The sequence below is a fragment of the Schistocerca nitens genome, chromosome 7, assembly GCF_023898315.1.
Source record: "Schistocerca nitens isolate TAMUIC-IGC-003100 chromosome 7, iqSchNite1.1, whole genome shotgun sequence".
In the NCBI taxonomy this organism is placed as follows: domain Eukaryota; kingdom Metazoa; phylum Arthropoda; class Insecta; order Orthoptera; family Acrididae; genus Schistocerca; species Schistocerca nitens.
The window spans coordinates 344542521-344566335 of NC_064620.1; the positions used below are offsets into that span (position 1 = coordinate 344542521).

Below are 23815 nucleotides of genomic sequence, written 5' to 3' on the forward strand. Positions count from 1 at the left end.
GACCTCAGAACATGGTCGCTATAACCTTTCTGGTTACTTTGGTTTGTTGGGGATCGTGAATTGATGTAATTCCACTGACTGTCGAGTTGTTTTTGGAATGTTATGAGGGAAGTGGCTCTCGTCACCAGTAGCAGTGTTGTTCAAAAATTCTTCACCATCCTTGATGTATCATGTGAGAAGTGCGAATGCAGAGCCCATTCCTTGTTTCTTGTTTTCATATGTTAAAACTCGAGTAACCCTCCTGGAAAACACCTCTCTATAGCCCGAATCACCACTAACAGTCTGACAAAGAACTGATTCCTCAATCATTCATTAATTACAACTGAAGGTCGGCCTGATCGTTCTTGATCATGAATATTCGTTCTCCCTTCATTAAACATGATGAACTATTTTCTACCTGAAGCCTTATTCATCACTCTTCCATAAATTGTACTTGCTTAAATTGTAGCAGGACAGTTTTTTTTCTCAAGGAGGGAAGTGGAAGTAATATCATTGATCGATGTGTAGTAGGATTTTGGAACATACACACTGTTCCACAATTATGAAATACCTTGAAGAAAACTATCTATTGACACTTAACCAGCTTGGATTCAGAAAATATAGTTCAGTTAATCACACGAACTAATGGCTGCTACCGACCGGGGATCCCAATTTGGTACCGTATTTCTAGATTTCCATATGGCTTTTGACACCATTTTGCATAAGTAGCTTCTACTCAAAGTGCGTACCTTTAGAGAAATGCGATCGATTTTCTGATTTTATGCCAGAAAGACCACAGTTCGTAGTAACTGAATGAAATTTATTTTGCCAAAGTACAATTTTATCTGGAATTTCCAAAACAAGCGTCATAGGCCCTCTGCTATGTATAATCTATATAAATTATTTAGGCGAAAATCTGAGAGGTCTTATAGTTTGCATATGGTTCCGTCTAGCAAACTCATCAGAAGATGAAAAAGAAGTGCAAATATGGTTTACACAACGTATCTATCGTCTTGCGGTTCATTTAGTGTAATGTCGTCTTTCAATTCTTCCTACCACATATAAGTCTTTTCGTAGCTAAACAGCTGTCCATTCAGATTTCAACCAGAAAAGATAACAAACAATGAAATTTTACTTGCGCCTGTGTATATAGTACAATAGGAAGAACACATTATTAAATTTGTAGGTGATTCGGGGGTGCTCACAATGAGAAATTCAGTACACAAATCGACCACCTCTGCACCAACGACTGTGGCCCGGTTGGGCATCGAGTAGACTTGAGCTTGGATGACAGAACCTGGTACGACATTCCATACTGCTTCGACTCTGCGGGAATTCATCAGTCATAATGACGTATCAGCGCGTCAGTATGCTATACAAGAGTGACAGAACGGGCTAGTCAATGCAACAAATGAAAGCCATCTGTATTGAGGTAGCCCAAGAATTAACGTCCCATTAGAGACTGATCTGAGGATCTTGCTGTCCACAGGAGCACCTCAACATCATGCAGGCATTTAATACAGTTACCAAAGTTGGACAATCATTGTCCTACTGAAAAATGTCACCACGAACAGTCGCATGAGTGGTAACTCACGAGGATGCAGAAAGTCCGTGAAGCACCGTTGTGCCATTATAGTTCACTCAGTTGTTACCATCCATGGATTGAACTCATGTACCACAGCTCTCCACACCATTATGCCGAAAGGAACACCGTTGCATCTCTCCAAAATATTGGAAGAACGGGACGTCTTCCCACATCACCGCCATACTCGCTAGCGATCGTCATCAGAGGTAGCGTGGAACGGCGATTCATCACCGAACACAATACGACGCCTTTTAGCATCAGTCCATCATGGTCCCCCGATCACTGCGGCACTTCACACTCAACCGTTTTGTGTTGAAGTGTGGACGGCGGCCTACGCATGGGTCTCTAATTTCCTAGTCTGACTGCCGCTAGTCTCCAACCAGTGGTGCGGGATGCCACAGAAGTTTGTAGAGAGGCTTGTTCTATACTGCTCAAATGGTTCAAATGGCTCTGAGCGCTATGGGACTTAACATCTGAGGTCATCAGTCCCCTAGACTTAGAACTACTAAAACCTAACTAACCTAAGGACAGCACACACATCCATGCCCGAGGTAGGATTCCAATCTGCTACCGTAGCGGTCGCGCGGTTCCGGACTGAAGCGCCTAGAACCATTCGGCCACAATGGCCGGCTCACTTTCCTTTCCTTTTTCCCCTCTCCCTCCTCAGTTTATCACAGCTGTGGATCCCTCGTGTCACCTGTTCTTTCAGACATGTCCTAAAGAATAGATGCCAGACATTCATATAAATGATTCACCTCGATGGGCAATAAATCCATAACATTCAGTGCAGACGCACATTTACGTTCGGCGCCCAACAAGAATTTAAATTTAGCGAGCATGGATGACACGGATCGGGACTGCAGATAGGTGGCTCTGATTGGGAATGTAAGTTGGTGAGGGAGCGTTCCGAGATAGTCCGCGGATTTGTGATAAACACTGTGTCCAGGTGTGTAGTGTTTAACGCAACTGCCTAGTAATCGGGAGATCATGGGTTCGACTCCCAGTCCTGTATACATTTTCACTCGTCGCCACTGATTCTGCACAACGTACCGAACAGCTGATATCCCTTTCCTTTCCTTTCTTCCCTTTCTCCTTCAGTTTACATAATGCATATTTAATTATTTTCGATAACCAATACAGAGGCATAAAAATACAACATATAGTACGTAGCAAACTACTGCTTCTGCTGGCTGTTTCTTCGTCACTTTTCTTATTACGTTTAAAATATTTTATATCTTGCTAAGCATACAGTTCATTCATATATCCATAAATTGAGTAACATGTTAGTTCCAGAGTACAGCATGCAATCGTTTCAACATGATAACATGATCTAGTATGTAACATTTACTATTTCATTATACATCCAAGCATAAGTGACGATTTAGGGTGACTTTTTAAAAGAACTAAATATCAAATCTTAGAATGGTATCTTTGTTTTATTTTCACGTGAAAATACTTCTTCCGATCATTTGCTTGGTTTTATAATGTAATGATAGTCTAGCTTATTTTTATCTTCTTGTGGAATAGTACAACATCTGTAGGTGATTATGACAAATTATTCATGATTTTTTCTGAGTAGTACAGATAGTAAAACCACTTTCACTTCTCCAAACACTTGTTTTGCTGGGTTTGCTTCATTATGTATTTCTGTCATGAATATTCAACTTACTCCCCACTCTGATAAAGAGTTGCAAGACTGCCTGCCTCAGGTTATGAAACGAGTTCTTTTAATAGTCACTGTGTCGGTTGTATTTTATATCGTGTATAATTTTAAATGCTTAATGAAAACATTATGTAAAGAAACATCACACATCCACATATTTACAAAGTGACTACTTCTAGTTATCTAGTAGGAATAATTAGCTGTAGATCTTTCCTGCCCTTATTACTTGCATTTGTTTTTTGACATAATAAAAAAGATTTAAAGCATTTCATACTTTCCCCTTCATGTTGTGGAAATAACAGTATTAATTAAACTTTTAGCACATTTAATGATACTGGAGTGCCCCTAGATCTAGTGTGTGTCCCAAGTCACTTCAATTATCAGTTTTTTCAGAATACATACCAGCCAGTTAATACCAGGCCATCTTCTGCAAAATAATACATCTCGTTCAAGAATATATAGTGTGGTGTAAACATGTTGTTCGGCTCACCTTTACTTTTTCTTTTACTGTAGACAAGGCAGTCAGTATTTGCTTCATTGTGTAGAGCTGATTCTTCCAGTCCTGCTGGTAAATATGTTCTTATTGAATGTAAATTACTTCAAAATTGCACTCTTGCAACAACAATGGCCACTATACCAAACATGCATGCAACAATTTACAACAGAATAATTTATAATCTCTATATACTTTTTATGGTAACCTGCTAAATAAAAATTAAATATTATTAATGCTCAGGTTGCGTCTAAAGCTTCAAATTTGGTGATAGAATGTGATTGCTCTCCAGTTGTTAGAATATTACTTGCATATCTTCTTGTGCAATATTTCGCTTTTCTGCAGATAAATTGGATTTTTAAGTAATGTCTAAATGAACACACAAAACATCCAATGATAAACGAAACTCAAGACTTAAATCTAGATGGTATAACACCTTGGCCTTCCTCAGTTCTTATTCATTTCCATCAAGAGCTGTTTAGTTTTCTGTTGTCCGCTCCCAAATAGTATTTTTCTTTAACAGTCAGTGTAGTCCTTTGCTATTCAGGGGCTTCGATAAAGGCTACATGACTCAACGAGTGACCTTAAGTGTGTATTATGTGGTGTAGGAAAATTTCGAACTACTGCAGTTTTGTTATGGTCAGGTATGATTCCTGGCAATGAAGTGATGAGACCAATAAATTTAATGTTTCCTACTACATTCTGTGTTTTAGAGACTTTCTGTTGCTCCAGCCCTCCGAAATACCTGTAAAATATTTACTCAGCTCCAGATGTTTTTGGCAGCTAGAAGTAGCTGTTGATACACAATCCACAAATATATCCATTCGATCCAATAACTGTTGTTTGGATACTTCTTCCGAGACTACATCTGCAGTCACATGAAATCCAGACGGTAGGGCTCTAAATTTATAGCTTCCTCCAGAATATATTATGTACATTTTTGTGATTCTTTCTCATTTATATTCGCCAATTTGAAAGTCTTTCTACTCCCATTCTAGACCATGTAAGCCTATATCTCTCCATAGTTTCCTTTAGGGGGCTTGATCTGCAGGGTGTTTCGTATTGTTTCATTCCTTATCCTATCTCTACTCGTCTTACCAAGGATCCGGTTTACAACGCTCATCTCTATTGCTCGTATTTTGCTCAGATCTTTCTTTCCTTCTAACCTGGCCATATGCCTCTATGAATACAACTCTGATGCCTTTCCCAAGTGCCCATTTCTTTTCTATAACCTGTCGGTCTGTAAGCATGGCATCTGTAGTTAATCTTCCAGGTCGAAATCCTGATATGAATCTTCATGCAGTGGCACAATAGCGCTGTTCCTCTGTAATTCTCACAGATCAGCTTGCTACACTTTTTAAAGATAGGTGCAATAATTTTGTCCGAACATCAGTAATCTCAAATGCCGATAGGTTCTGTGGCTTTGGTGATATCCACTGTGATGCCATCTACCCCAGGAACTTTGCCACTGTTTTTTCCTAATACACATTTCTCTACGTCCAAGATCTGCCAATCTTCTCTTGCTATTTCCTCTGTGATGTGTTATGTCTTTCGTCCACCTCTATCTCATCATGTGTATTTGTTTCATCCCGCCGTTCATAAACTTCGTGGAAGTTCTCTTTCCATATTTTCAAAACTTCTTCCTCCAATAATTTTCTTTTTGTTTCCTTCTGTTACCTGATATGTGGTTTAATGTCTTCCTGTTGTACTTCAAATTCTTTTTTTTTTTAATTTTTTTGTTAATTTTCTTCAATATGTCATCTCAGCCAATGCTATCATTTTCCTTGCTGCTCTGCTTAGTCATTTAAATTTTTCTCTATTATGTTCCGATCTGTTTTTGAACCATTTTCTCCATGTGTTATTCTTCTTCTTAACTGCTTCTGGAATTCTTTCACTCCACCATGGAATTTCTTTGTGCCTAACTTTAGTTGATATTCTTCACTGTTTCTTCCGCTGCCTTGACCAGCAGTTCGGAGACGAAAAACGTAGCTCGTACGTCGCACGCATTACCCTCCAAAAAGGCGAGCGACGTGGAACCTTCCAAGGTCCACCGTTTCTCAGCTCTGTTAATATATTACGACATTTGTCTTATGTCTATCGTTCGTTTTAAGTTATCCTATGATGTTTGGACTACGACTAAAACAATTTACTTTGCAGTAACTGCCACTCGCTTTGGTGGAAACGGAATACAGACAACATTGTGTGTTATTTGCTTTGTGGCATTCACGCTTCCCTTGTTGACACGCCCCGCGCTGACAACGCCACACAGAGTGCACAGGACTTCGATTGTTGTCTGCTACACCCTTTGTATATATATTCAACATAAAATTCAGTAAAATATATCTAATTGCCAAGGAGCTGAAAAAAATGAACTTTCGTTTCACAGACGAGACCATCTGCAGTTTGTAAAATGGAAAGACATTAGGAATGTATTTCTTCTTACGACAAAACACAAAATGAGTGCATCCATTGTCAATGTGAAAACTAAACCAGGAATGGCTGAGAAGATGTTACCTTACTGTGTTTTGAATGACAATGAAAACAAGGCTGGTGTGGACCACAGGGACTATCTAATGGGGTATTAGGAGTACTACCCTTTCGGGAGGATGCAAATAACTTTTTGGAAGAAAGTACGTAGTTTTTATATTTTGGTGATAGCGATTGTAAAATCGTATGTTTCATGTAAAACATCGAGGACTACTAGCACTATCTTGTAGAAATAGTTACTGACTGGGCAGATGCTTTCGTGAACAAAGGAAACCGGACTGAATCAACTTCCAATTAAAATAGTTCACTTGTAAACGGACTCAGTGGAAAACGTTTCCCTAAATTCATTCCAGCTACAGAAATGTCCAACTCAGAGGAGACACAAGTGTTGTGCAGAAGGAAAGAAGGCAAGATCTGGGGAAGTGGATGAGAAAGAGACTATTGTGATACTATTGTACTGTGTACTAAGGTACTATTGTGAAAACTGTGACGTAGTTCTTTGTTTTCCAAAATGATAAGAAAATTTCATACTAACGCAAATTGATCTCAGTAATTTTCCGTAAGAAGGTACATATTTATACTGTTTTAATTTTAGTACAAATAATTTCTAATCGTATCTCTATTTAGGAAACGAAATAAGAAACAAAAAATTTTGTTTTATTGTTGATTTCGATTGTAAAGGAACCGTCTCCGACATAAGTCTATGTTCCTTTGCAGTATTTCACGCAAATGGTTTCCTCTTTCAAATGCAACAAACTGACTCGAATACTGATCACTAGAACCTGTCACAGGAAATTCAGAAAAACTGTGATTAATCAGTTGATCGACACCCTAACTGCCCTCTATACCTCTTGCCTTTCTCTGTCTTTCAGTTCGCAGCACTTGATTTTTTTCTGTCTTTTTTCCTTGTACATACCTTTCCTGACTTTCTTCAGTGTCCCTACCAACAGTGTGTGGTCTCCATCGAGATTAACTCATCTTCTAATTTCTTCAACTATTTTTATATAGTTTGTTATTGATTTCTGTTCTAAAGTTCAGCTGTATCTGGTAAACTTGTGTCTGTTTCCTTATACCAACCTGCCACACGTCTGTGATATTCTCTGTAGCTTGCTGTGTTCCTTTTCGTCTCTTTCAGATACTGTTACAGGAGCGTGAACCTGGACTACATCTAGAAAATTTTATTCCATCATTATCTTAAGTTTAATTATTCTGTTTCTTACATTTTCCACTTTAAGTTCTTCGTTCACCAATTCTTTAGTTACTATTATTGCGACATCATTGCTTCCTTTGTCAATTCCTGACCACCACATCTTATATCCTTTTCCCAGCACCTTACTACCAGTCGCTTTCATTCTTCCCTCACTTAGTCCCACTATCAGCATGTTCCAATCTGTCATTATCCACGTGATTTCCTGGATTCTGGTATCCTTTTCTAAGGATGTAACATTAATAGCCCCAAGTCTTATTTATTTCTTCATGCGAATATGCCTTCACTAGGACCTTGTTGGCCATCTCAACTGCCAGATCTCAAAGGCTTTGTGATATTCGGTATTGGTTTTAATCTGAGGCTCGTTTAATTGTTGAAAGCAAATGGATTATCCACTAAAGGCTTGCTGAGCCTGTTGTAGTTTCACAAGAGCCCCTTTGGCCGTCACTTTCCTGCGTTCCTATTGGACCTTCACAGCTACTCTACCGGTCCCTACAGTACCTCGCATCTACAGCCAATCTGCTACTTAATACAAGGAAAAGTCAATTATTATCCACAAAGTAGCTATAAAATTTTATTGTAATCAAATAGGAAACTTACAAGAACATCATTTTTCTCACTGCGTTTCAACGCACTTGGTCCATCGTTGTACAAGCTTCCTGATGCCCTCATAAAAGAAGGTTCTCGGTTAAGCTGCGAGCCAGGAATGCACCGCTTCTTTCATTGCTTCGTCCGAGGCATATCGACTGCTCCTTAATGCCTGTTTGGACCAAACAAGTGATAGTCAGAAGGGACAAAATCGGGACTATATGGAGGATGATCCAGTACTTCAAATTTGAGTTTCTGGAGCGTTTCAGCAGTGTTGGCAGCAGTATGCGGACGGGCATTGTTGTGGAACACAACATCTTTTGGCAGCAATCCTCAGTGTTTGCTTCGAATTCCAGGCTTTAGCCTGGCAGTAAACATCTCACTGTAACGTACACTGTTTATTGCTGTGCCCCTTTCCCCATAATGTTCCAGTACTGGACCTTGTGTGTCGCAAAAAACAGTAAGCATCAGTTTTCCTGCGGACGGTTGGGTCTTGAACTTTTTCTTGCACGGCGAATTTTCATGTTTCCATTCCATACTCTGCCGTTTACTCTCCGGCTAGTAATGATGGATCCATGTTTCGTCACCAGTCTAAGAAGTTGTCACCTGTCTAAGAAGTTGTCCCCTTCGTTACCATAGCGATACAAATGTCCTTTTTTTTTTTTTTTTTTTTTGCATGTGTCCAAGCGCGTTTATTTATGCAACTATGTGAGTTGTTTTGGGACCCATGTTGACAAACTTTATGAAACCCAAGTCTGTTGTGGATGATTTCGTGACTAATTTGCAGACGATGCTCCACTTCGGTAATAGCTAATCGTCTGTCTAAGAGAATCATTTCACGTGAACGCTCAATGGTTTCTTCATGTGTGGCGGTAAACGGTCCTCCGGCTCATTCATCGTGCGTAACACTTCTGCGACCGTTTCGGAATTTTTCAGTCCATTCGTAGACACTCCGTTGTGGCAAAACACTATTCCCGTACTGTACTGAAAGTCTTCGATGAATTTCGGCCGCTGGTACGCCTTCCGACCACAAAAAAAACGGATCACTGAACGTTACTCTTCTTTGGTGCAAACAGACAGCGAAACACCCGAGATCAACAGCACGGCAGCGATAACTAAACTAACCTAGCAGCTTCAAAATTGCAAAGATATAACAACAAATAAACAAAGCATGCGTCATCAACGTAAAACGACAGTACTACTAAAATAAACAAAAATATAACTAAACTGCGGATAATAATTGACTTACCCTCGTAACTTTAAATGCGAACATTTTAGGTTATGCTTTACCGTGACTGTTATTGACATTAAATGAAACAAAAAGTTTACTGTTACCAGTCACCGTTTTATTTATTTGCACGACGCGTTTCAAAGGCTTAAACCTCCACCATCGGGTGGATTTACATTAGTTAGTATGACATTTGTGTGTGTGTGTTGTGTTACGATTTTTTGGAGGAACTTGTGGCACTGTATAGTGGAGAAACAAGACACTATTTCAGAATATGGTTTTGGGCTTCTTCTGACAAAAAATTAAACTGACATCTAACGGTAAACATAAAATAAGTAAAATAGAGTACCTCCAGTGGTCACATGTTCCTTTCGCTGTCGTAACACATCACATGTATAGTGACATATATGTAAACAAATATGGCGTCTGGAATCTGCTGGATGCCATAATCGCAAAGTACAAAGAATATACATCGTAACAACATTATTATAGAATATTTATTTAAAGGATATGGAGGTGTTTGTTTTGAGGTGTCGAATACATGTGTGTGTACTTCAGGTGGCATATAAATCCGATTTTTGGCAAGTTATAACAGCTTAAACTTCACACTCGTTTATACAATCAGGTGAAATGTTAAAATGGCTTAAACTTCATACAATAATCAGGTGAAATGTTACAGACTTTAAGTACAATAATCATATTGGCTACAGCAGTAAAATTATACATAATAATTAAAGGAAGTACTAAAAATCAAATTTTCGTTGCCCCTGGGCACTGTTAGATATGCAACTTGTCTCTGGAGTCAGGTGACCAAGTGATTGTATCAGCCAATTACACTACTGGCCATTAAAATTGTTACACCACCAAGACGACGTGCTACAGACCTGAAATTTAACCGACAGGAAGAAGATGCTGTGATATGCAGATGATTAGCTTTTCAGAGCATTCACAAAAGGTTGGCGTCGGTGGCGACACCTACAACGTGCTGACATGAGGAAAGTTTCCAACCGATTTCTCATACAAAAACAGCAGTTGACCGCCGTTGCCTCGTAAAACGTTGTTGTGATGCCTCGTGTAAGGAGGAGGAATGCGTACCATCACGTTTCCGACTACGATAAAGGTCGGATTGTAGCCCATCGCGATTGCGGTTTATCGTATCGCGACATTGCTGCTCGCGTTGGTAGAGATCCAATGACTGTTAACAGAATATGGAAGCGATGGGTTCAGGAGGGTAATACGGAACGCCGTGCTGGATGCCAACGGCCTCGTATCACTAGCAGTCGAGGTGACAGGCATCTTATCTGCATGGCTGTAACGAATCGTGTAGCCACGTCTCGATCCCCGAGTGAACAGACGGGGACGTTTGGAAGACAACAACCATCTGCACGAACAGTTCGACGACGTTTGCAGGAGCATGGGCTATCAGCTCGGAGACCATGGCTGCGGTTACCCTTGACGCTGCATCACAGACAGGAGCGCCTGCGGTGGTGTACTCAACGACGAACCTGGGTGCACGAAGGGCAAATCGTCATTTTTTCGGATGAATCCAGGTTCTGTTTACAGCATCATTATGGTCGCATCCGTGTTTGGCGACATCGCGGTGAACGCTCATTGGAATCGTGTATTCGTCATCGCCATACTGGCGTATCACCCGGCGTGATGGTATGGGGTGCCATTGGTTACACGTCTCGGTCACCTCTTGTTCACATTGACGGCACTTTGAACAGCGGACGTTACATTTAAGATGTGTTACGACCCGTGGCTCTACCCTTCATTCGATCCCTGCGAAACTCTACATTTCAGCAGGATAATGCACGACTGCATGTTGCAGGTCCTGTACGGGCCTTTCTGGATACAGAAAATGTTCGACTGCTGCCCTGTCCAGCACGGTCTCCAGATCTCTCACCAATTGAGAACGTCTGGTCAATGGTGGCCGAGCAACTGGCTCCACAATACGCCAGTCTCTACTCTTGATGATCTGTGGTATTGTGTTGAAGCTGCATGGGCAGCTGTACCTGTACACGCCTTCCAAGCACTGTTTGACTCAATGCCCAGGCGTATCAAGGCCGTTATTACGGCCAGAGCTGGTTGTTCTGGGTACTGATTTCTCAGGATCTATGCACCCAATTGCGTGAAATTGTAATCACAAGTCAGTTCCAGTATAATATTTGTCCAATGAATACCCGTTTATCATCTGCATTTCTTCTTGGTGTAGCAATTTTAATGGGCAGAAGCGTGGTGATGTAGATTGCTTGCGGTTGGGGGGAAGAGGCAGGGTCACGACTGCGACACCCCCAACCTCCTCCCGGTTCCGCATCCGATGTTCCCAGCCACCTCATCCCCTCACGCCCTGATCCTGCTGCTTGGCCGCACAGTCACGGAGTCTGGTGCCGCGTGTCCACAGCTGGGTGTGGCCGGTGTTCGCTGTGTCGCACGTGTGGTACACGGCGCTGGGCTGGCTGCTGGCGCTCGCCGTCTCTCTGATGGTGAGCGCCGCCACCGGGGGCTGGGGCAGCAGCCGCGCCCACTGGCCACAGCCACGCCTCCTCAGCCCGCTGGTGCGTCGCTGGCTGCCAGCAGGACCACCGCACCGCGACTACAAGGTGAGCGCTGAACGCCCCTCTATCCTCGCCCGTTACTACGTTCCGGAACCTACTAAAGATTTTGTGTGCTGCTAACAAGTAGCAGTGCGGCTTTCCATTCCCTGCATGACATTGGAGAAGCACTTTAAGCCTGGTGCATACTGGAGCCAATGGAAGCAAACACATGCGAAAGAGCCTCCATAGACAATTCGCCAGCTTTCACTGCCATTCACTTCCATCCGTGAACAAGCGTTTACACTGAAAAGAATGGAAGAGAACCGAAAGAACGAGCATAGCCTATGAACGCTGTGTTATTGTCCTTTTGGTACTAATGAAACGTCCCCTTAGAAAAATTTATGAATGACTGTGCTGATTAAACCTCTTACATTATTTGCTTTTCAAACAGCTGAGCAAAACTGAACGTACTCAGACATTACTCTCTTTACTTATTCTGATCAACACTAAACTGACACACAATATTTTTAGCGCAACGCAATCTGACTTTTAATAATCCCTACAAAGGAATGGCCCTAACTAACAATAACCTAAACCTTTCATGAATCACTTACCTCACAAAAATATTCGTTACTCAAACTACTGCGATACAGCGAGCGCCACTACTGCCAGCTAAATAAACGATTCTAACTGCTGAAGGCACTAACTACTGATAGGCACAGCTAGCAAATGAAAGATTTTGATAAAGAACAAACCATGTATTTACCTTAATAGTGTTCAAAAGTCGGCGGAGTTTTGAGAGAGGATGATCTGGACGTGTGTCCATCAGAGACAGTAAATTCGTAAGACTGGATGTCTCTGATGGACACACGTCCAGATCATCCTCTCTCAAAACTCCGCCATCTCTCTCCCCACATCCACCACTGCTGGCGGCTTACCTCCAACTGCACAACGCTACGCGCTGTTAACATCCATCTGCCCAACACTACAATAGCCAATATTACAACAATGCTAACCAGCCACAGACAGCACACGGCACAGCCAGTGATTTTCATACAGAGTGCTACGTGGCGTTACGAACATAAAAACCTAAACAGCCTACTTACACTAATAATCAGCACATATGATACAACAACATTTGGGTATTGACTAATATGTAGTAAACCTCTGTGGAACGGAGAGATACTTAAAAAGCATCGAAATCGTTCATATATACATGTGGTAATTTTTTTGTACGAGGGTGAGTCAAATGAAAACCTTAAATTTATAATAACAAATCGAAATTTCGCGCCGTTATTCTGTAAGTTGGTAGGAGTGCTACAAACAGCCTGCAGAATAGCCTGTAGGTGGCAGCATAGTGCAGATGCACACATACCGTCGCAGTATCAGTATAAAGATGGCCGCCCCACTTGCGACGTGCACCAGAGAAGAACAGCGTTCTGTTATTCGGTTTTTGCGCAGTGAATGTGTGAAACCTATTGCAGTTCATCGACGAATGAAGGTTCAGTACGGTGATGCGTGTTTGTCACAAGAGCAAGTCTACAAATGGAGTAGGAAGTTCGCAAATGGTGTGACTTCAGTAGAAGATGCTCCTCGTCCAAGTCAGGCACAACGAGTTGTGACTCCACAGGACATTGCAGCAGTTGAAGCCATAGTGAAAGAAAACCGCCGAGTGACACTGAATGACATTGCAGCATGTTTACAGATTAGTCATGGGTGAGCACACCACATTGCGCATGATGTGCTCCAGTTTCACAAAGTGTCTGCAAGACGGGTGCCACGGCAGCTGACTCCTGAAATGAGAGAACGACGTGTTGATGCTTCTGAAGAACTTCTTCGGCGCTTTGAACGAGAAGGTGATGGCTTCCTTGCAAGAATCGTTACTGGGGACGAAACCTGGGCTTACTTCCACCAACCTGAAACGAAGAGAGCGAGCAAGAAATGGCGCCAGTCCTCATCACCAAAACCAAAGAAGTTTCGAACAGAACCATCAGCAGGGAAGGTTATGCTGACTCTCTTTTGGGACGAAAAAGGCGTCATTTTGGGGCATTACATGCCTAGAGGGACCACTGTCACCAGTGCATCATAGACAAATCTCCTAAAAAATCATCTGCGGCCTGCAATCAAATCAAAGCGACGTGGATTGCTGTCAGAAAGTGCCATTTGCAACATGACAGTGCGAGGCCCGATACTGCCCGTACAACAGTTGCAACAATCACAGACCTGCATTTTGAGTGTCTTCCTCATCCACCATACTCACCAGACCTTGTCCCAAGTGATTTCCATATGTTTGGACCACTCAAAGACGCAATGGGAAGAAAGAAGTTCCGTTCTGATGAAGAGGTACGCTACACGGTGCATGAGTGGTTGCACGGACTACCAAAAGAATTTTTTTCTAAAGGAATTCATGAACTTTGCAAGCGCTGGAGGACTTGCATTGAGCGTGGGGGAGATTATGTTGAAAAGTGACACAGTTTTGTACCACTTCTGCACAATAAATAATATTTTTTAAAATATTTAATGTTTTCATTTGACTCACCCTCGTACTTTCCTAGGTACAGACTTTTTGCTGTTACACGTTTACTTAATTTCTGCTTTTTTCTTGTCAGATTTTCAGCTTGGTTCTACAGGTATTTTTCTTTTCGGATGTTGTTTGTTTTGTGAAGTGAAAAAGCCTTCTTATGTTTATGCTAGCTGAGTACCCAGCGCTGTCTGACTATATGTTTATTTCAGTCTTCTACTAATCCATCTCTTCCTCCCCCTGTCTCTGTCTGTCTCCTCCTCCCTCATCTCTACCATCTCCTCCTTCCCCTTCTCTATCCACCCCCTCCTCCCCCTTCTCATTGTACACCACCTCCGCCCACCTCTCTCTGTCCGTCTACTCCTCCCCCTGTCTGTGTCCATCTCTGTCTTTCCCCTCTCAGTCTGTCAATCTCCTCCTCCCACTCCTCACTGTACACCACTTCCAACCACCTCTCACTGATGTGTTCATTCCATGTAGGATGGTTGTGGCTACAGTATTGCAACATAAAGACTAATTTCAAACATAATGTTCTCTGCTGGATTGGATGAAGGATTTAAACACTTAAAATGTGTTTGATTTCAGATTTTTCTATGAATGACTTCCAATACTTTGATACAAACTGATCCACTGTCTGACACAATGACTTTAGGTTTTTCTACATTTTTTTAAGTATTCTTTTTCAATTGCAGCAATAATCTCCATATTTTTAGCTTTTCTGGCAGGATATAATTGGACACAACATCAACCATAGCAAAAATGTAACAATAACCGTTTTTCCTTTCTGGTAAACTTCCATGAACATTCACAGCAACTAAATACGTAGCTTTCTCCAGTACTATATTTTTCATTTCACCTTGACAAGTTCTGTTACATACCTTCAATCTTCGACACTTTTCACAAGTAGACAGTTCTTTTCTAACATTTTTAGCCATGTTACAGAAATAAATACTTTCATGTAGCTCTTGTATGAATTTTTGAATAGCACAGTTTCCATAACTCTCATGTACATACTTATTCAAGTTCCCAGCTACCTCTTCTGGCCCAAGTAACTTCCAGTTATCAGAATCCCTATTTTTTCTCCTGAAAAGTGTTTCTTTATATACTTTGTAAATCTGTCCAATTTTTCACAACGTCTTTCGCTAAACAATTCATTACTAACCTCCAGTTTGAACCATTGTTTTGGTTCCTTGTAATTTTGTTACACAGTTCCCTAATAATTTTGTCATTATGTATACCCTTCATATAACAGATTTTTATCTCTTTTTCTTCATTTTGATCAAAATTTTCATTACTCCCACCCAATGATATCCTTGACAAAGCAGCCACAACAACATTTTATGAACCTTTAGTATATTTAATTTCATAATCATATTGTTACAAATACATTCCTCATCTGGTAAGTCTATTCTGATATAGTGTAAATTCCTGTAGGTAGCTTAGTGCATTGTGGTCTGAATATACAAATACTTTATGTCCCAACAAATAGGTTCTGAATTTAGTAAATGTGTAGTAAACAGCTATAATTAATTTTCTGTAACTATGTACGATTTCTCATGTTATAACAGCATTCTACTTGCAAAAGCAATTGTGTTATGTACGAGTTCACATTAACTTCTTTTTCCTGAAATAGTTCTGCTCTCAAACCTTAATCCCTGCTATCAGTCTGCAAACAAACTGGTAGGTTGGAAGCTGGTTTGTGTAACAAATTTTCATGGTTCATTTCTTTCTTAATATTTGCAAATGCCTCCTGACATTTTTGGGTCCAAACAAAAGTAGTGTTCTTTTTAGTAAATTGCTTACATAGGATGCACTCAAACTTTTTCACTCACAAATTTTCGATAAACTCCACATAAACCATAAAATGGCTTCAATTGATTTCTACTACATGGTGCTGGGAAATCTGAAGTTGCTTCTGGATGTTCCAAGATTCCTTCCCTAATGATTACATTATCTAAGAATTTTAGTTCAGGTACAGAAAATTTACATTTTTTAAGTTTCAGAGTCATTCTGCCTTCCCTAAGTTTTTCACATACCTGCTTCAGTAATCTTCTAAACTTTGTCCAGTTACCAAAACTTCATCTATATAAACAATAAGTTTCGTTACCAGATCTTGACCAAGTGCAGAATCTAATGCTGTTACAAATTCAGCTACACATGAGTTCAGTGCAATAGGTACTACACAGTATTGGTAACGTGTACCATTGTAAAGAAACCAGTATTTTTAAGAGATTCAGGATCTAAGGGTACCTGGTGAAATCGAGACGTTAAATCCAAGCTAGACATAATCTGAATATTTTTAAATTTGTGTAAAAGTTCATCAGTCTTCAGAGTGATCTGGTCCTCAGTACAACACTGGTTGAGATGCCTAGAATCCAGAACCAATCTAATGCCTTCAACTCCTTTTGAAACAATGGCTAATGGGTTGTTATATGGGGTAACACCGGTCTCAGTGATGTCACACACTTCCATCTTATGCAACTCTTCTGAAGCTGCAGCTCTCTTGGTTATGGGTATACAATATGGCTTTATGAAAAATAATTGGTGTGGTTTTAGTTGTAAAGCACTCTGATATCCTCTCACTCTGCCTGGAATATTACTAATTGCATCACTACCCATCACTATACTCCCACAACAAAGATTCTAATGCACATTTCTGGTTATCAGTTAACACTTTTGCTTCAGAAAGCTTAGTGTCTATTAGTCCTTTAAATTCTGCTTCGTCTGTCTCTAATTCTGTCATATCTTTATCTACAAATCCACTGTTTTCTAACCATTGTATATGATTTATTTTGGCATCTTCATAAGATACAGTTGACTTTATAAAATTAGTACAAATACAATCTCCATAAGGTGCATTGATATCAACCTATGCCCTCCCCATTTAAAATCCACATTCACACCAGCTACCCTTGACATGTCGAGAATACGATCCTCACAAAGAACTTGAATTATTAAGCATCCATGTGCAAAAGTTATTTCCTTGGTTATGAAAGTTATTAAACCCCGACTTTAACAACTTTACTATGTTTCACAGTTGCACCTTGAATCCATACTCCAATTACAGGTACTTCTACATAGAACTTATTATGTTTTAATTTTTTATTTAAGGATTCAGACACTGCTGATGTTTGACTATGTGTGTCGATAAAATTCCTGTCTTCCCATGATCTTGACTTTAAGGAATGGGCAACAAACAATACATTTATCAGTCTTAACATCCTCTTGTAATATGTCATCTTCTATCCCTTCAAAACTAAAGCCTCCAAATCATTTACCATTTTCACTACCTTGGCACACTTCCATTAAATTAATATGGACAACACTATCACTGTCACTGAGAATTTCATGATTCCGAGTACACTTAGTTATTTCATATAGATCAGCACTTACCTTTAAGTTGTCTTACAATAACATTTAATTTTATGCCACTAGTCTGAATATAAAGTTGAACACAGATTTTTAATCATCTTCCTAAATCTTTTGTCTTTCTCAATAGCATAACTATTTAACCATACATTATATAAGAAAGATGCATTTTCACTCATATTTTAAAGCAGCCTACTTTCTTTATCATAACTGGTAACTAAATTAGTATGATTATCTATACATGCCTCTTTATCATTAATTAAATCAAGAGTTGCATTTGCTGTGATATAGTCATTAGTGTCCTTAGGTACCTATACAGCATCACTGACACTACTACACTTTTCCTCACTAATACCTAATCCCCCCAATTGTTCTTTGAAACAGACAAAATACTTTTCTTCTTCGTTACTATATTCACCATCACTTGCCTTAAATTCATTATAATCATTGTCATCAATATTACCACAAAAATCATCAATATCACTGCATGTATTACCAACATCATTCCCTATTTCATCATTGTTTAAATACCAGTTTTGCTTAAGTTGTTGTCAATTAATACAGTATTCACTTTTTCTTTATCTTATTCTTCCACTAGGTTCTGAATTTCATACGAATCACAAAAATCAGTTACTTCAACATTTGACAAATAACAAGTCTCTACCACTTGATGGAATTTGGATAAACTAATTTCTTCTGTACCCTCTTTTCCTATTCCTCTGTGCTCACCTACCTTACTTACATGTTTAGCCTTACCTGGTTAACATACTTCTTTCTCGACAGATATAATGATAGCTACTGATCACTTCACTAGAGCATTTTTCTTGGGTGTCAGTATTAATGTCATTTATGCTCCATTTGTTATTTATTACCTAACTTGCAGACTGGCAGTGAGACTAAAGTTAGTTTTTTGTTTTCTGAATTAATACCTCATCCTGTTTCGTTGTTTTGTTATTTTTTCTATTCCAATTTCTATTCCAGCTATTACCATGTTGCACTCCAGAATAAAAATTATTGCCATCTGCTCTATTATGTTCCTTCTGCTGATAATTGTTAACATTGTGGTTACTATGTTCCCTCCTGTGCCAATTTTGATTACTGCATCTTTCGAAATCTGTGTGACTATTATGGTTGTGTTCCCTGTTTTTTTTTCGAAAACTCTATCTACTTTATCTACATATTTCAAAAACCAGTCTATCGTGTTTTTTGGCCCATAGACTAGGTCCACTGTACCTTAGCTGGTAACCTCCTTTTTAAGGCATCTATTTGGGTGAGTTCATTAAAATATTTGCTGAAATGAGCTAATTCTGTAAGCGGATTTTTGCAGAACTGTTAATGCTAAAATTCCCTTTCCTGTAATTTGGTCCATTGAGAAATTCACTTTTTATACTAGATGTTCAGTCTCTGACCAAAACCTATACATAAATCCGTTCTCAAAATATGTGCAGGATGTATCATCATTAGTATACTGATTAGTGCGACTTAATGCTTCACACTTCAGAAATTTCTTAACAAACTTAATTTTCATAATGTTACACATATTAGACACAAAATTATCTCTGCAAAGCAGCAGAATATTTACACGATGTAAACTACCTTCATCTGAAAAGTTTTTCACTGAAATGTTGCAAAACATGGTACCAACATTGTTAACATAACTACATCACTGGACAATTCTGCACCTTAATGTGCAGAACAGAAACAGTTCTTTGTATGGTGCTGGTTCTGTTGTAAGTTAATGTTACATTGTCTGTGACTGCGTTCTCTATTCTCTTCAGCTGTTTGACATAACAAATTTCAACAGGTACCAGTTTAATATGAACATTAGTTACCAAAGTCGAAATTCGACTATTTACATTTTTGTCAACAGTACTTATTTCCAAATACAACTTTTCGAAAGCAATTTTATTTTTTCTGTATCTTCAGTGACTTCATCTTTGATAGTCTTGACTTCAGTGTTAAATTTAAGCTCGATTTTTTTCATCTTCTACACATCAGACTCTACTGGACCATCTAACCTATCAATTTTTTGATTGATATCGTTTAGTCAAGCTATATTTTTAACGATGCAATTAAATAACGCTCCTTTTTAATGACCGAATTCTGTGAAATGGTCCTTACTTTAGTGCTTAAATTTTTTGAGCTGACTGTTTTGATTTTCTAATTGCAGTTTTGCAAATTGATCCTTATTATCTTTAAGTTGATGATAAATTTGATCGAATTTGCTTTTACTATCTGCTTTCATTTTTATTAACAATGCCAACGTGGTACTAACGTCAGTATTATTATATTGTTGTTTAAAATAGTTTACATAGTTCATGAGTGCCTTTTTCTTCTTCTACTGCTTCATCAATAAAGCTTTCCTGTTGTTCTTTTATGACACTACTTAAGTCTGCCATGTCTGTGTTATCCCTCACTCTTCCAGATTCCTGTTAAATAACTGTCATTGTTAATGATTACACAATAAAACACTTGACTAATAAGAGAAAGGAAAAACATATTTCCAGTACTTAATTTTGTTGTTGGAAGTCGACACTGTTAACTGCCCAGCTTACTTTTTATTTTTAATCCGTTGTTCTTCTTGATTGTGAACTCCTTTTGCTATTGTTGTTGCTGTTTTATAGCTGTGGTTCATACTTGGCTCATTGGTCACATAAATTACATACTTAAAATTTTCGCAGTATTTTAGTCTGCAACAAGAAAAATAGTCAAACACAGTATTCACACTTTACTTTCAGAAAATCCAGCACGAGCACCATATTCTAACCATCACCACCCTCTTATAACCTGAAGTTGATCCATTAATTTTGAAGTAAGTTTAAATTTGGATGGCTGGCCACAGTTTCAAAACACTTGACACACAGAAATAGTGACACAATGTGGAGAGAGGTAGCAATGGTAGAATATAAATAAAGAATTTTCATCATCTGTTATTGTTCTTCATTGTCATCAGAATTGTAGGTTCATAAACCATGCCCATGATAGTCCGGAATGTAATTTGATGTACTGGTCTAGCAGATACTCAGCTTCATTTTCTTAAATGACATCAACACTGATTGAGTTCCTTTTGTCAAGTAAATATATTTTTAATCATTTAACTTTACTGTACAATTAAGTTCAACCCCCATGTTAACTCAACTTACACGTAACTCGTACTCCTTACTCCTACTGAAAAAGAACAAAGATTTACCTGTAGCAACATGTAGCAAAGTAAATACTATCACATATTTATCTATTCATGAAAAATCATTTTTGGAACATACATTACAAAAAATAAGTACAAATAATCGTTTATCATTGCCTATCTTTTTAAGATGTCCATAATAATCATAGTAATTACATAAAATGTTTATATATGTTGATGTTTATACATTTTTGTATAGCTGTTTCGCAGTGTATTTCCGGGTTTTGAGTTATTCAAGATCGGTTAGTGCATTTTATCTCACCATAACTAGATTTATTACAAATTCAGTGCCTGTCGCACTTAATCAATAAAGGGACGGTTAATGCTGTTTGTGAATGATGCTACGATGGTCATCCGATGCTGTCGCACACGTGCCGATTTGGAAACACACCTGATGATTGAGTGGATAAAGACATGTCGAGTCTCTGAGGAGCATGCTCGTCTACAACAGTGATTTGTGGTAAATACCCCCAGGAATGCTGTTCATGCACAACAGGTCGTATCACCAGATTGATGCAAAAATTTGACGTCGGGGAGCGTGGAATAACCAGAAGAATGCTCCTTCCGTCTTACGAAATCGCAACCCTGACCATACCTCTGGTATAGGTCCAGTGTGTCTAACACGAAGACAGATGGGCTGCTGGCCCTCAAATGGCCTCCATCTAACCAACACATGGCCATCACTGATACCGAGGCAGAACCAGTTTTCATCAGGAAACACAGCAGACCTCCATCCTGCTCTCCAACTAGCTCCCGTTTGACACCACTGAAATCGCAAACGGCGGTGGTTTAGGGTCAGTGGAATGCACGCTACTGGGCGTGAGGCTCAAAGATGTCCTTTAAGTAACTGGTTTGTAACAGTTTGCGGTGTCGCAGTGGTGCCAGCTGCTGTTCAAATTGCTGTTTTAGCCAAACACGATGATATTCCCTCTCGGTAGTGCGTCGTGGCCGTCCAGAGCCCTATCTACTTGCATTCGTACATTCTTGTGACCACCGATGCCGGCAATCACGTACAGTGATCCAGCTTCGCGTTCAGACACAGTGAGGTGTTGATAATGGCGTCTTTGTCACCTTGAAGCCATTCTTGACTAACATCAACTCACCACCCAGCGAGGTGGGGCAGCGATTAGCACTCTGGACTCGCATGCAGGATGACGACGGTTCCAACCTGCGTCCGATCATCCTGATTTAGGTTTTCCTTAATTTCCCTAAATCGCTTCAGGCAAATGCCGGAATGGTTCCTTTGAATGGGCACGGCTGAATTCCTCCCCAATCCCTCCCTAATCCGATAGGACCAATGACCTCGCTGTTTGTTCCCATCCCCCAAATCAACCAACGAACCATCAGCTCGCCATGTCAAATCTCAATGGTAACTAAGCTCACGACCGTTACAGCGTGTATTGAAAGAAAATCTTATTTGAATCCCTGTAGTGGTGCTTCTAGCGCCACTCTTATACGACTGGCGGAAAATTTTACAGATACCATCCTTCAGATGCAGAGACACACCTATCAACTTTATGTAACATCAATCTGTCTAGGTACTGAGATTTTTTCCGTCGGTGTACATACTCGCACACACTCTAAGACCGAAAAAACGACGTACAACGAAGTATTATCCGAATGTGACGGAAGTCGGTAGTTGTGATGTATCAATACATACAAACAAATGATTGGGTGATTTATCCAAGAGAAAGAGCTTCACAAATTGAGCAAGTTAATGATGTGTTGGCTGACCATTGGCTCATATGGAAGCATTCGGATTGGCATTGTTTGATTGAGCTGTTAGATGTCTTCTTGAGGGGCATCATTAGATCCTCAAAATCCCTTGGTGGTCCTATTGCCCTTCCCATAATCCTCCAAACGTTCAGAACTGGGAAGAGATGGGACTGAACAAGAAAGCATTTGGCAAGCGCAAAGACAAGTAGTAAACACTCTCGCCGTGTGAGGGAGAGCATTATCTTGCTGAAATGTAAATCGACAATATCTTACATGGAAGGGCAACAAAACAGGGCGTAGAATACTGACGGCGTACTGCCGTGCTGTGAGGGTAACGCGCATGACAACCATAGGGGTCCGGCTATGAAGGAAATGGCGCCCCAGACCAACACTGCTGGTTGTCGGGCCGTGTAGCGGGCGACACTCACGTTGGTGAAACTTCCTGGCAGATTAAAACTGTATGCCGGACCGAGACTCGACCTCGGGACCCTTCCCTTTCGCGGGCAAGTGCTCTACCATCTGAGCTATCCAAACACGACTCACGACCCGTCCTCACAGCTTCAATTCCGACAGTACCTCGTCTCCTAGGTCCCGAGTTCGAGTCTCGGTCCGGCACACAGTTTTAATCTGCCATGAAGTTTCATATCAGCGCACACTCCGCTGCAGAGTTAAAATCTCATTATAGTCACGTTGGTATCGCCCAGACACATTTTCAGTATGGAATCTCATTTGAAGTAAACTGTTTTCAGATATGAGTACCGCTTCCAACTGTGCTCGATAACCAGAAAAGCTTTTTGTACTTGGTTACAGGTCATATGTGCTCAAGATCACAATTTTCTGTCTACTGTGCTATCCACTGATGATGCAAAATTTACAAGTACTGTAGGCAAATCACTCATGCATATGCAAGTAAGAATTCTTTCGCAGCTACGAAAACACATTACAAAAAAGTTGAGTTTAGCATTAATGTATGGCATCCTGCATAATTGGAGGCTGATCAATTGGACATCTCATTTTCCCGTAAACACTGACTGGAGCATTATACAGTGAATTTTTAATGGAGCATTTAAATGTTCTGCTAGAAGACGTTCCACTACATTTACGTCAGAACATGTGACTCATGCGCAATGGGACACCACATCATTTTTCTGTGCAGGCAAGAAAAGTTTTAAATAATCGTTTCCCAAACAAATGGATACTACTACTTTCTACGGTCCAGGTCTCATAGCCGTACAAGAACACAGGTAACACCAACGAC

General features: G+C 39.9%; 2 protein-coding genes across 3 annotated transcripts in view; one reads left to right on the forward strand and one right to left on the reverse strand.

Annotated features, from left to right (window-relative positions):
- Positions 1–23815, forward strand: part of LOC126194804 (sodium-coupled monocarboxylate transporter 1-like) — a 202557-nt gene that overhangs the window by 169123 nt on the left and 9619 nt on the right. For both annotated transcript variants that reach the window (XM_049933116.1, XM_049933117.1), the window contains one exon: positions 11635–11833. In XM_049933116.1, coding sequence (XP_049789073.1) covers positions 11635–11833 — 199 coding nt within the window. The remainder of the gene's footprint in view (positions 1–11634; positions 11834–23815) is intronic.
- Positions 20713–23815, reverse strand: part of LOC126194805 (sodium-coupled monocarboxylate transporter 1-like) — a 196175-nt gene continuing 193072 nt past the window's right edge. The window contains exon 15 of the mRNA XM_049933119.1: positions 20713–20825. Coding sequence (XP_049789076.1) covers positions 20823–20825 — 3 coding nt within the window. The 3' untranslated portion in view covers positions 20713–20822. The remainder of the gene's footprint in view (positions 20826–23815) is intronic.